General features: G+C 41.6%; 1 protein-coding gene across 1 annotated transcript in view; it reads right to left on the reverse strand.

Annotated features, from left to right (window-relative positions):
* The window catches only part of lars2 (leucyl-tRNA synthetase 2, mitochondrial), a 35,560-nt gene extending 28,899 nt beyond the window's left edge, over nt 1-6,661 (reverse strand). The window contains exons 1-3 of the mRNA XM_030784482.1: nt 6,517-6,661; nt 4,867-5,111; nt 2,315-2,446 (exon numbers count right to left, since the gene is read on the reverse strand). Coding sequence (XP_030640342.1) covers nt 2,315-2,446; nt 4,867-5,100 — 366 coding nt within the window. The 5' untranslated portion in view covers nt 5,101-5,111; nt 6,517-6,661. The remainder of the gene's footprint in view (nt 1-2,314; nt 2,447-4,866; nt 5,112-6,516) is intronic.
* Nucleotides 6,662-14,901: the final 8,240 nt, after the last annotated feature.

Here is a 14,901-nt window from a genome sequence, read left to right on the forward strand (position 1 = left end):
CAATCACCTGTTTCTAAACAAATGAGTGCCTATGTTGGATACATAAAAAAAAAAAAAAACTACTAAGGCTTTTTTCACTGACCACAGTTTGCTCTCTCCTGGACCGCAACATCAGAAAACAACAGTTATCAGAGGAAAAGACATACGTCAACTATCACACTGCCATTGCACACTGTTCCCTGACACTCAAAATAGTTCTCAACACCGACAGACCAGGGTTTGCGCGAGGATTTTTTTTCCTGCCGGTCCGGTGTCCGGCAAGAGTTTATTTTACCGGACAAATTTGAAATTTACCGGTCACGTTTCAATAACAGTCTATGCTACGAACGCAAATATAATGTACACCTAGGTTGACGACAGAATGACAACGACCTCAAATCAGTTTGACTATTTAATGAACAGTAACGATTAAGCAAAACAAACAGTAACTCTTGAGCAAAACCTCAACATTAGCCGTTAAAATGTAGGCTATTCCGAAACATCTGTAATCTGTAACATCTGTAGCCTGTTTAAAAAAGACTAGGCCTGCATGGCATCAAATGTAGCCTATAATGCTACCAGGTAACATTTTATTTTCTTCTTTTTTCACTGAGGCAAAATCCTCTGCTGCCGACTTCAAATCAAACGTGTCCAATGTGTCTTTTCAGCTTGCAATGCGCATAAGCTGCGTCGCTCCCTCTTCCTCTAGACGACTTCGCAGCGCCGTCTTAATTGTATGAGCATTAGGCTATTACCGGACGTTTTGACCAGCCAGTTTTAAATTTATTGGTGTTTTTATCAATTTTACCAGGCAAACACCGGTAATTACCGGCTAACGGAAACCTTGTTACAGACCCTTAGAAACGCATTTGCGCGATCTTTTTCCTTTAACCGAACTAGACAGAGATGAGGAAACAGTGCAAAATACAACAAGAGTTCTCCTTCCATGTTCCCTTCATACATGGATCTCCATTTTACAGTAAAGCAGGCTATACCGAATACTGTCAATTCAAATTGAATCAGTAAAGGCATGGGCTGTTTCCCCACAACACTGACAGCGCGTCTTCAAGGCCCATTACGTCTTCAAATACACGTTTACAACACACAGCAGACGCCGGCTGTCCCTGTGACGAGATGGATTTGTCATGCAACAGACTGAGGAAGAGTGTGACAATTTAAAGGACATGCACAAGACAGGGTGGGGGGGGGGCAGTGAGAGAGATAGAGAGATAGAGAAAGAGAGATGGATGCAGGAAAGACAATGAGAGAAAGATTAAGAGTGTTTGAGCAAGACAGAGTTACGGGGGAGAGAATGGTGTGTGTGTGTGTGTGCATGTGTGTGTATATGTGATGTGTGTGTGTGTGTCTGTGAGAGAAAGAGAGGGCGAGAGAGACAGAGAATTGTTTGAGAAAAGAAAACAAGAAGAAGATTAATTGTGTGTGTGTATGCGCGTAGGTTAGATAAAGAGAGAAAGTGAGAGAGTGAAAGAGAAGGAGGGAGAGAGAGAGAGAGAGAGAGAGAGAGAGAGAGAAACTGATTAGGAGAAATGATCATGAATATGTGTGTTTGCATGAGAAGGAATGAGAAAGAGAGATGGGGAGAGAAAATAAGATACAGACTGAAAACAGAGAGACCATGGAGGAGGGAAAGGAAGTGTTCTACCAAGAAAGAGAGAAGAGGAAGGAGACAGGTGCCATAATGAAACAAGTCATCTCTACTTACATAAATATCCTGCCAACTTTTACTGTCAATTCAACTTTCAAACATAGTAATGAGTTTGTATTCAAAGTTCCATCCCTTTTCAAATAGTGAAAAAAAAAATCAGTTACATAATGCAGTACACCAGCCTGATACTCGCAAAATGTCTATGATGAAGAGACCTCGACCAAAACAAAACAGTCCCAATCAGAGGAAGGAAAAAAAAACCTCTCAAGGGACTAACTGTGTGAGAGTGAATAAACACGATGAGACAATCAAAAAAGAGAGGGGTGGATAATTACTGAGACTAAATGGAACAATGGAATGAGTGGTGGGGCGAAAAGCTAGAAACAGAGAGTAAAAACACAGAGGAAGAAAATGAGAAAGAGATAGAATTTGAGAGTATCTCAGCAAAAGAGAGAGAGAGTGAGTGAGAGAGAGAGAGAGAGAGAGAGAGAGAGAGAGAGAGAGAGCCCAGAAACCGAGAAACAGGAAAACATAGAGGAAGAGAGGAAAAAAAGGACAAGCTGAATGTGTGTGGAGTGTCAGTCTAGTTCTCTATATTGAGTGAATCCTTGAAACTGTCAGCAGAGCTATATAACCCAATGGTGCTTTGTTGGATTTTGCCAAACATACCCGGTGACCCCTCATTCTCTGGAAATGAGCGATTGTGTCGCTGATGGTGTAAACACGCACATGCCCCATGTGGAGACGACCAGACGGGTAGGGAAACATTGAGAGGACATAAAACTTCTTCTTCTGAGAGCTCTGGAAGGAAACCAAGAGAGAAATATCATTACTAAAAGGCCCCGTAAGTGGACTGGCAATCCACCGTAAATTATGTTACTTAAGTGAACACCTCTCTGTCAACGGTCAGCCCGTAAAGATCTACGTGAACGATTCGGTTTATCTAACGACCAGTTCGAGAGCCCAGAAGCAGTGCTACTCTTCATAACGGACATTAAAATTACTCTCACGAGGGAGTGTTTAAATCGGTACCCCCATTAGCGACTTGGTTGTCATCCTGACTGAAAATTAAAACATAAAACGAAAAGACTCGGCGTTCTCAACATAATGCGCACGTAAAAGAGGAAACATCCTGCTGTCAGAAGGCAGGTTGACCTCCGAGACACCGTTGTCCTGCATACTGGGCAGCGCGGTGATGAAGTTTTAATGATTCAGAACATATTTCGAGAGGGTCGGGCTGACCGGGCGACATTTATCAGCTCAGGTCAAGAGAAATATAAATTATTCAGCGCTCGCGACAGTGACGTTCGGAGATTTTTCTTTTTAGAGGGAGAATACAACGATTCCTTTTAACCGAATGCATTTCTATTTTCACTCTTAGATTAATGCTTTTCTCAGTGGTTGTCTTTAGTCAGTCAGTGTATCAACACATTCCTGCACACCCAAAGGTACAAGTTGGATATCGGGAAAGTTAGCTCGTAAATAGCAAAACAACGAGAATGAATGCAAAGAAGAGCGGGGCGTGTCTGAGCAGACTGTTAATTAAGACAGACGCCAAATAATTTAGCAGAGATTGTTAAAAAAAGTGAAAAAACCTTATCGCTATGTAATTTTTCATTTTGTGCTCTGTGCAAGTATAGTTTGGCTGAAGACCTTGACATAGGTAAAGCGTATTGTGACAAGGAATTCATGTCTGAATGAACTGGGAAAACGATGTTTAATGATCTCTTCACTGGCTTAGGGTCAGATTATTTTTAGGAACCTTGCTGGAGGCGTCTTAAAATATTCATCGTCCAATGCCACCGCTGAGAGAGATTCTTCCGAAATATTTTACCTGCAGTGTCAAAGTCTAGACCTGTAGCTCAGTCCAGAGAACATAAAGGACATAAAAATATATATAAATGAATAAATTAAAAACTATTTGAATGGTTCAGTTGATTCAAATGTGTTTCCCACTGATACCATGATTTCAAAGCTAAGATAATAGCACCTGCCCCATCATTACGCTAATAATAAAACTCATATCTCAGATAAGTACAGACACGACAATTATGGAAGAGAAAAGTAATGCTAGTGACATTTCCAACAGGGTTATGTTATTCACTTTAACCATTCACCCCAGAGGAAATTTAGAGAATAATTACCGCAAAAATTCAAACTTGACGTTTGAAACCTCTATAACTGCTGCACTCTGGAATTTATAACGGTCAAACATCAATGGCGCTCTGTGGAAAAATCCTGAATAGCCAGAAAAATCAACAAGCTGCTTTTCAGAGAGCTGTTCATTTCACAAGTCGCCAATATTTTTTCAGACTCTTTTCAGAATGTGCAGCTGGATCTGTGACCTGAATGAACGGAGTAAACCTCTCCTGGTTTATCTCAAAGCCCACACATTTTGCGATGAAGAGAAACAGAGCAGATTGCTGCTGCTTTGGAAAATGGAAGCTTCCAGAACAACTCAGTGCTGAGACAGACATGGGCTCAGTCTGTAAGAGCAGAGCATGTGCACGTACACCCACAGACACACAAAACACACGCGCGCGCACACACAAACGCACACACACACACACACACACACACACACCCCTTCCTCAGGTCTGAGTAAAACCTACATTGTCGAGTGACTGAATATAACAGAATACAAACTGCAGAGTCACAAAGCTCAGTCAACCAAAGGAAGAAAAAAAAAGATTCAGTGATTAACTACATGTTGCTGAAGTCAAGGTTGAATAAGTCAAGACTATTTTTCATTCGTCACCGACTGCATATACAGACAAAGGGATTCTATTGAGACGTGGGAAGGGTTTTCAGTGTGAAGGTCTCAGAGGAAAAGCATTGTGAAGTACATCCATAAACAAAAAACAGTACGACCAGTTCCTGATTCAACAGGAAGTCGATTGACAGGTCTGTCTTGAATAGTGAGATACTGACAGTCTGGACGGTTGTTCTTTAAAGAGGTAAGAGAGAGGCTTAGAAGAGGCCAATAGAACACGTAAATCTAAAAAAACCTCTGTACCAACTTAAATAGGTCCAGGGAAGTAAATTATTCCGAAGAAAGCTTTGTGTGTGTGTGTGTGTGTGTGTGTGTATGTATGTGTGTGTGTGTGTGTGCATCTCGTCAACTGCCTGAGTTGTAAGCGAATGCTCCCGCCTCGTGAACTTCACACGCATTTCCATTTCAGACATGAAGGGACTACTTTTTCTGACGAGGTCTAACTCACCTCATCCTCCGTATCCTTCCGCCACTGCTCCTTGATACGTGGGTGCCACCACTCTTCCACTTTGCGTCTGGTCTCTGCCCTGTAGTCCCGCTCCCAGGCCCCTGTCTGGCTGTAAAGGCTCCTTAAGCTTGCCCTGAAGGGGCACTGGCCAGGAGTAAAGAGTGTGCCCACACACCTGCCCACCCCCTTCAGGCCCATAGGGCACAGAGCAACCCTGAGAACTGCACTCTGCATGGTTCCGTCACCTTCGAAACATAAGGACAGGATAAGTGCTTAGGGGGCCTTCCAAAAACAAGCATCCCAAATTGATCTCATCGCTTCCTGATCACTGATGTACACCAGATTCAAACACCATCTGTATCATAATAGAGATTTAGGGTATTTATATTGTACTTTAAGAGATATATGGACTTAGTGTATAGAGGACAGTTATGATATGCTGTACTGTGAATTCTCCTATGTAAGAAGCATAGCAGGTTGGGTTAAGCATGAAGACATCACTGTGTGTCGCCAAGGAAACATGAAATAGGGCTGTGATGATAATAAAACTGTCACCAAGGCAACAAGAGAAGACCACTTATGTCAACTAGAATTAAGGGTCAAAATAAGGTCATCGTTGATTTTGTATGTTATGGCGCTTGGCTTGCACCATCAGACACCTCTGGGTACATTAAAAATGAAATTATTACAACGTGGTTTAGCTTATATGCATGAAATCAGAAGCCATTTTATAGATTTTGTTTAAAACATCAAAATCGACCAACTATAAGGAACATGGTATTCATTTTTCAGCTATAAAAATAAAGTAAAAGGTGTAAAGGAGTGGGAGAGGGTTGTAGCCCATCAGTTCAACTTGTAGAGAGTTGACAACAGCTGTTTGTTCCTCTCTCTCTCTCTCTCTCTCTCTCTCCCTCTTTTCTTTTTTTTCCCTTTCTTTGCCACCTCGAAAACGCCCACACCCACTATAAACAAGAGCAGTTACATCTTTTCTGCTGAATATTGCTTCAGTAAACCAGCTTCCCCTGAGCTTAGTACAGTCGTATATTCAAGGTTGTGTATGTAACAGATATAGTGAGAGTGAGTGTGTGTGTGTGTGTGTGTGTGTGTCAAAGAGAGAGAGAGAGAGAGGGAGAGAGAGAGGGAGAAAAAGAGGAGAATGGTTGCCATGGTTATGGATATTTTTAAAAGATGCTCAACTAGTCAGCGCCAACATGTCAATGCTCAATAGATTCAATCTACTGTATATATAATATCACACGTCTGAAAGAGTCGGAAGACGGAAAGACGTACAAATGTGAACACAGTCAATGCTCCAAACCTAATACCAATGCGTTTAACTAACAAGACGTCACACTGGGTCAGATCGAACACTAAATGAAGATGAGTATATTAGTTCTCAAATGGCAATAACCCCTTTCTCTGTTGGGGACGCGTGAAGGTCTCGAGACATCGTCAACCCTGCGACTGCGTCCTACAGATTATTAGAAATTTAATAAACGAAACATGTTCGGTTCTGGAACGCTTCCTACGTGTTCGACGTTTCATCAGCGTGCACTGATTTACATCAAGTCATCAAGAAGTCACGAGCTATTGCTTTCAGCTTCTGTACCCTATTCCTATTCTGCAGCGCTAACACGCTAACTTACTTACACAACGAGTCGCTCAGTGAAAAGGTCCGTCCGTTGGGTTTTATGGAAAACCAACAAACTCATATCAGCATTGCATTGAAATGCATATAAATTAAGACAACGAAACGACCGATGTCGTCCACTGACAGGACAGATGAATGAACGATTCGCAGGACGCGTCCGGCTGTCAAAACTCATACCTCTGACAGGGCGCCGCCATATTGTTCAAACTAAACTTTATTTGTACACCAAGATCCAACAAATTGTTTGAACCGGCAGCTTCTTTACGTGAAGTCGGCATGTCAGGTATCAAACAGGAAAACTCATGGAAGATACATTAATCAGAAGTGATCATTTGTGTGTGTGTGTGTGTGTGTGTGTGTGTGTGTGTGTGTGAGAGAGAGAGAGAGAGAGAGAGAGAGAGAGTGTTTTTGTGTTTTTGCAAACATTTAGTTATTGATTAAGTTTTACATTTTTAGACTGATTATGTCACATTAAAGAAATCTTCCCAGGGACAATAAATGAACAGTGAAAGATAGATAGATAGATAGATAGATAGATATTTGATTTCATTTATTTTGTTTGATTTAACCTTCATTTAACCAACTCAGTCACACTCACTCGAGAATCAGTCACACTTTTTTTTTTTCTTTAATTTCAAAAACCAAATTTAAAAAAAACCAAAACCTTAAGCAGAGGGATAATGTGCCAGTAACACACAACAATAAGACACAAAGTGCAGTCCCACAGGCATGTGAAAACAAATTAGATCCTGCCCAAAACCCTAACCTCCTCCCAGCCATTAAAACATGTGCATCTGCGGTCTGAGAATCCACAGACCTGATTTTGAAAGCAGCAATGGATGTGAATTATTCCAGTTTTTAAATGTACCTGTAAAAGGGAGAGAATGGGGGGCTTTTTAGTCACAGAGGGCTTCAGACCGTATCCCTGGCCCTTTAGGGATTCCTCACACTAATCATGCAGAGATTCAGCTCTCTCCTCAACTCTCTCGCACGCGCCGGTCGTTTCGCAAAACAAGGCCTTCTCTCATTGTTGGTCGTGTCTATCTGCATCGCAGTTTGTTTGTGTTTTATTATTTGTTTGGTTTTTTTTACTGTTAAAAAGGAAAAAGCACGGATTCCAATATACTTGTCAGATATGGCATCACAAATGTTTCATTTTCTTTTTTGGGCAAGAGCATATGCAGCATTGGAATATTCCTATCAAATATACTGAATATGGAATGTACAAATGTACACACACACACGTCATATGTAATACGTATTGTCAAATATCAGTTTTATCTAGACTTCTATTCTGCATATTTATCAGACGCAGAACTTGAAACATATATGGAAAAAAAAACATAATCACACAGAGTAACATGAAGTATAATTTATAGTACCTCATATGTCTGAATGTAATACTAGCCATATACAAAACTCACTGTGATTGTAAAATGATAAGTGTATGGCCTACAGTAACAGAATATATTAAAAAAAAATCATACATTTTGCATTATCAACACATGATTTTTGTTTTTCATATGAGCAACTTTTAAAAAATGGTTTGATTTTATATTTAGTGCTATAGCTGGCAGGCACAAGGATTCAGTGTTGGACGTTTCTGTCCGTTACCTTAGCAACCCTATTATCTCTCCAACACCAGATTGTTTTCAGCTGAGGGATTTAGATTTGTAGAGCTGGGATGGGAGACAAACATACAAGCTCCATTACACAAGCCAAATGCATGGAACACACACACACACACACACACACACACACAAAAAAACAAAGCTCCAAAGCCAGTAGGCCAGAGGATTGCATGGAATATTCCCATTCCCACATTGACCTGTTTTGGTCTTGGAATAAGGTGAAGACACCTGTGACAGTTGACACTTTCTGCACTGCAAATTAACCACTTTCATTTTTTGCTCTGAGCGCATCTGCTTAAGAGAAAAGATATAGCCTAAATAAAACCTTCTAACAAAAAGAGGTCCAGCTTAAAGTCATGGCCGAAACACACACACACAAACACACACACATTTTCATTGTTGTCTCTGAATAGGAGTAAAAGTAACACCTACCCAGAAAATGTTATCACAGTAGTAGAGTTAGCATAGTAGCACAGCATTCACAAAAGTCTTGAGTATTTCTGCGGGGAGGAAAGCATCTCTTTTCACCATCTTTTTTCCTCCCCCCACCCTGTGTATCACTGTACATGATTTCTCTGTCACTAATCAGAGTGAGGAGGAAGCTCTATCACACCAACCTCATTTGTGTGAAATCCCAAGAGACGACACCTTTGATCTGACATTAACAGACTGCGAGAGAGAGAGAGAGAGAGAGAGAGAGAGAGAGAGAGAGACAGAGAGAGAGAGACAGAGAGAGAGACAGAGAGAGAGAGACAGAGATGCAAAAAAGAATAGAGACAGGCAGAGAGAGAGAGAGAGAGATGAGATGAGAGTATGTAGATGGTAAAACACAGGATACATTCATATTTCTGACATCAACTCGCTGAACCTGAGGGGAGACTCACACATCATAGATCAGAGTAAAAGGAATATCTGCGCCTGAGGAGAAAAGGAGCAAACGGGGGAAAATAGACGATGAAAGAAACAGGTCTTTGACATAATTATAACCACTGCCTTCCTCCCTGTGAACTGGCTAGAGAATCTCCACATGGGTCTGACAGTAAAATAATTTAAGTGGACAAGAAATTGAGAGCTTATGCTCATTGTTCTGGGTTAGTTTAGATGTCTCTGTCTAGAAAAGGAACATATAAAGGATGGTTCTTTCACTCAAATCCACTCTTTTTTGAGATTTCTCACAGGAATAAGAAAGACTGAAAATTGCTCTCTCTCTCTCTCTCACTCTCTCTCTCTTAAAATAAGAAGTGCTATCGATTGTCATGGATTGCACTAAGTAAATTGACTACAGGTTCAGTTCACTGGGGGGTCAGCTAATCCCAAAGTCAATGCTTATTGATGTATTTTGTATGTTTTACGTTTACCAGTGAAAAATGGAGTCTGGCTCACTTAACGTGGTAGGAGAGGAGTTAAAGATAATAGTTAATTACAGGAGGTCAGTGTAAGCAAGGGGTCGAATGTAGGGGACCTACTTTTGTTTCTTCCAGTAAACGACTTTATGGAGACACAGCAAGTGTTTTCTTCCTGTAATGCTAACCCAAACCCCTGTTCTAGAGCACAGAGAAGTATATCGCTCAAAGAATCCTACATATTCTCGACTAAATGGACTTCGTGTGGAAAGAAAGAGATGAAAATATATTAAAATGCACATTCCTTTCTCAATTCTTCTGGCTCAAGGTTATCTCACAGCTTATCTGAGGTTATCTGAGAAGACTGATGGTCGACAGAGAGAAAGAAGAATTGCAGATGAAGCTGATGCTAAACGGGGAAATAATACACTCCACAAATCTCAAACTCGATGGAGGTGTTTAGTTGACAAAGGGCTTCTTATAGCGACAGGTGTCCTTATTGTTCTGAACGTGTTTTTCTCTGGCCTCCAGTTGAGGAGAAGTTTAGGATTTGAAAAAATACAGGTAAGAATTCATATGCAGAGTAAAGCTTCATTGTGTCATTGAGAAAAAGTTAGACAAAGGAGTTCCTTTATGGAAACTCCACAATATAAAATGCCACAATAGACATGTAGCCATCAACCTAGGCTCTGCGTTGCCTTTAAATCAATACCATAATGACTGAGTGGAAATCTGCTATGTGAGTAATCATCTTAGATCATGTAGATGATGGGCTCGAAAATTTGCCCTATTTATCAGCTTCGCATATATACCAATCCACCCCTATACCGACAACCCTGCACATACATACACACACACACACACACACACACACACACACACACACACTCACATACACACACACATTCACATACACCCAAACTCTCTCTCTTTCTCTCTCTCTGTCTTTCTCTCTGATGAGCCGAAACGCATTGAAATGCATTATGAATGTACTCTCTGATGAAGGTTCCTTAACAAGTTGTTGAGTTGACACCTCTTAATCATGGTAACTCTCCTGCCTTTGTACATCACTTCAAACGGTTGTTTCTCAACGAAAAAAAAAATCACCTCGTCTCTACATTGCCCTCTTCTCTTTAAACTTCCACCCTTTACTCCACACCCCTGCACAGCTCTTACACATCCCTTCTCCACAACAGCTCTCACACTCCCCCTCTCAACCACAACTCCCTTTGAACGTGATCTATGACAAACAGCCAGTGGTAATAACTCACTACGCCTCCTGTTTCTGGAGGTGATTACTTCTTCACCGGTGGAGATCCAGTGAAAAACGATCGATCAGGACAGGAGAGAAAAGTGTTGCGCCTTCGACAGAGGTGCTCAGCCCGACGCTTTCATCTTGGCCTGTCCAAGGTGACCTTTCGGAGACAACGTGTGATTCACTCCGTCCAGAGCGGGACGAGAATAGAGGCACCTGAGAGAGAGAGAGACAATCTCACACCATCTCCTCTGCCTGAAGACAAACGCGAAGAGTCCAATAGACTCTTGCCGGCATTTCCTTGTTCAGAAAGGGGCTGATGGGTGTGAGGGTTATTTTCAGGATGTGTTTCACAATGACAGGCTCGTAAAAACTGTTGGTGCTCGTCATTGATCTGTGCTGTGTTGGAAACCATGATGCTGAAAGACTATTTTACTCCCGCATTCAATAGCACCTTCCTCTGCTGTGAGCACTTTGTTCTGTCTTGAGATCAAAGTTTTTGTCCTACCTCACAGCAGTACATCTCTACGTTTCAAACGATTTATCGACTTACTCATCGCATAGCGTAAAGCGAGACCAAGCGTACGCCAATCTACGTGATTAGCTGCCTGTATTTTCAGAAAGACCCCGCAGACCAATCGCACCAGATGTTGAACACAGTATCGCGAACGATCGACTGAATCGGATCTATTTTCGGTCCACTAAACTGATTTCGGTTGATCGTTATCTCTCAGGAAATCTAACTTGAACGCAAACAGGGTGAGGTGTCACCCCGGAGACAAGAACCAGATCTTCCTTGGCCCTCTACGTTTCCTTCACGTCTCAACAGGACTCCTCTGAGTGTTTGCTTTTTAATCATTGTTGTGATGTTCACTGTCACTGTTCTTTCTTACTTTGACTCATCAGGTTGACAGGTTTGACTCCTGCGAGAGAACAGCTCTTCCACAGAACGCTTTGTTTCTTCCTTCTTTCCCCTATCAACTCCTTCTGCTCCCTGCTCAAACAGCACCTCCTTTTAAATTAATGGAACTAATTAGCGCTCTGATTCTTCCAACTGCTTCCAAGACAGCGTGGGAAGAGCAGGGTCACAGAGGGGCGCTGTCTCTGTGCCCCAGGTCTAAAGCCTAACACAAAACAGTGTGGGGTTTTTTTTTGTCTTATTAATGACTTACGAAAAGATTTTGTAGTTCTGTGTCATTGATCATTGTATCACATACTAGCTGACACCATAAAATATGTTAATAATTAAAATGGTAGTAAATTGAACACCATTTCAATACACACAGAGAAACTATTGATGGTATTCACTGAGAGAGAAAAAAGTTAAAATACTCTATCTGCTAAATACTGATAGTTTTTACTTAAACACAGCTGTTGAGGAATGGGGGGGGGGGGGGTGTCATATTGTTACCGTGGAGATGGATCCAGCAGTCTTACCATCGGTGGCTAAAGAAGATTCTAGAACAGAAATCAATGGGTGGTAAGACCCTGATCTACAAAGGAGCTTGAGTTTGAAGGATGTGAGAAAAGTCATCCAACATCCAATACCTAATTAAGCTGGCCGTCTCCACGTATAACGGGGTGAAAATGTGAGAGCAAGAGCTTTTCCACAAAAGTCAATGGTACAAGCCAGCCAGAAGCCACTAACTAACAGGTTTTTTTTGTTTCGAATAAAAGAAATATATTTGAGAAAATGAATCTTTTATACATTCTCCTTTGGCACAGGATACTTTTATCTCTGTCCCATTAGCATTTTTGGCGCAGAGGCAATTTACATTTTTATAGCATAATTAATGGACAAGAAAGTCATTTACATTTTCCTTCTGTTCTCTAGCACAGTCTCTAGAGAATATCAGATTTTTTTAAGAGGCTAATATTTGGGAATTTGGACAGTGCACATTAAACAGTGGAGAAAGGTTAAGATGGGGCATGTGGTGTGCGGGTGGTGGCGGCAGTGTTGGGGGGCGGAGGTGGGGTTAAAATCGCTAATACAGAACCCTGCTTTGATAAACAACAGGGCGGAGCGGAAGAGAGAAGACGCTTTCAGGTGCAAATGGGAGCCAAAGGCGACTGCGCGTGCTTCACCTAAGCTAGCCTCCACATCAAACAATGAGAGGCAGGCCTTTGCGAGCAAATTAAATCATTTAAGCAGCTCCGGAAAAAACGATTCATACAGGTGTCATACATATTCTCCAACAGACATGAAAGGAAGATTGATTGGTCATTATTTATTTATGGCCCCGAGTTGGAGAGAGCTGTCCATTTCCGACTATTTTTCCACTGTAAAACCTGTGGTCGCTGTGTGTCCTTGATTTGCGTTGGTATTTGTGAGACAGTCTCATCATATAATAGCTCATGATGCATAGCCAAACTGCACGCGGAAAAAAGACAGCGATTAGCGTTTCGGTCAAAAACAGCCGAGTGAAAATAAAGAGAGTTTGAGGCTCCAGTCGGTTGCGGTTGCCGGGTGAGGTAATAAAAGGAAGTTTGAGACATTGAATCAGACAGCACGGTCCCGCTGAGTAATGTCTCTCATATCGCCGAAGACATTTCACCTTGAAATCAGAGGACGAAGTCATTTGAAAGCATGATCACATCTTTTCTACACCAAACAAGACCAATTTGTCTCGTCATCTTGTAGGAATATTTGCAAAGATCGCAGACCTCAACACATAGCCTACACACATAAAAAAAACACCTTGTACCTGTTTTCACAAACTTTTAATTTTTTCTCACTTTTAAAAGATGAAAAAGGAGAAATTACGCTCCCTGAGTAGTGGGATTTGTTCGAATTGCTTTGACTTGGCATCGCTTAGAAGGGGGATAATGCATCTCCCTTAGCAATTTGAGCAGATGTAGAATCCATTAAGACCCAAAATTCATTAACATAAATGTAGAATGTCTGACCTGATTACATTCCCTACAGGCGATTCATCATCAGCACCTGTGCTGATTGATATACGACATGTAGCATCTTCAGATGGGATTCGCTATCGTGTTACGCTAGTGTAATTACAGCAAATTGGTCTCTAAACGCACTTACCATCAAGAGGCTGGTCAACGAATTAACAAGCCCTGCTCGCGAGCAAGCACCAAATGGATCAGTAAATCGATACACCTCGCTCTTCTGAACTTTGGCATAGTAATAAAATCTCAGAATGGTTCCAGATCAGTATGTATCCGTGTCTTGTCTCTGATTTCTTATTTTATTTTATTTTATTTTATTTTATTTTATTCTATTAAAGGGGATTATAACTCCTGGCTAATTTTCTTTGGCAGTCTCTTCTGGACTGTCCCGTTTGTTGTAGTTAGTTATAAAAGTACAAATGTCCTTTCCGTATGCAATTAATTTCAGTTTCAACACTGCATGAGCATAGCTGAAGAAAACTCAAGTTGTGTTCTCAAAATTGGTTAACACTCTATCAGTGTTTTTTTTTTCTCCATGATCAGCTTTGTCATTAGAGTAAAAATGCCCTAAACTCAAAATCCACAATGAGGTTTATTCAAATATATAATTTGAATGAGTCAACTCAAGACTTTGCATCTACCGTTCAATTATTGAACCGCTGGAGTAACTCAGTGGCTCTTATATAAGCACCACTCCTCCCTCGGACTGGATAAATGTATTAGAATCAGAAATATGCCGTTGTGGACGTTAGATGAACATTTTAAAGGAGCTACAGCCAACGAGACGTCCCTTCAAGTGTGGAGTCCATTGTGTCATTCCTGTCAAACAGAGAAGATTTGCGAGACGTGTGCTACACAGGTAGCGCGAGGCTAAAAGAGCTATCTATGCCTCTCATTTTCGCTGCGCACTTGAGCGCAGGCTTTCTGTTGCGTACCAGACAACACCTATTGGAGAGGAAAGCGCGGCTTGGCAAGAAGCCTATTGTTTCAGCCGAGAAAAAGGAGGGAGGGGGCTTTTGTGCCGCACAGACAGCTGACGTTCCCATTTGAGAGCGGATCACAATAGGTAAATCCTGGACTTCCCAAACAACGGGGGAGGCTGAGACTGGGTGAGTGCTTGGTATTGTGTGCGTAAAAGAAGGACGGATTCTCCTTCTTATCGGGTAAACGGAGCGACAGAAATTCCTTCTCAGTTCCCTCTGCATCCTCGCGGAACACCATGCGATTAGGAGAACTTCGCTCTGGGCC

This window comes from Chanos chanos, chromosome 9, assembly GCF_902362185.1.
Source record: "Chanos chanos chromosome 9, fChaCha1.1, whole genome shotgun sequence".
In the NCBI taxonomy this organism is placed as follows: domain Eukaryota; kingdom Metazoa; phylum Chordata; class Actinopteri; order Gonorynchiformes; family Chanidae; genus Chanos; species Chanos chanos.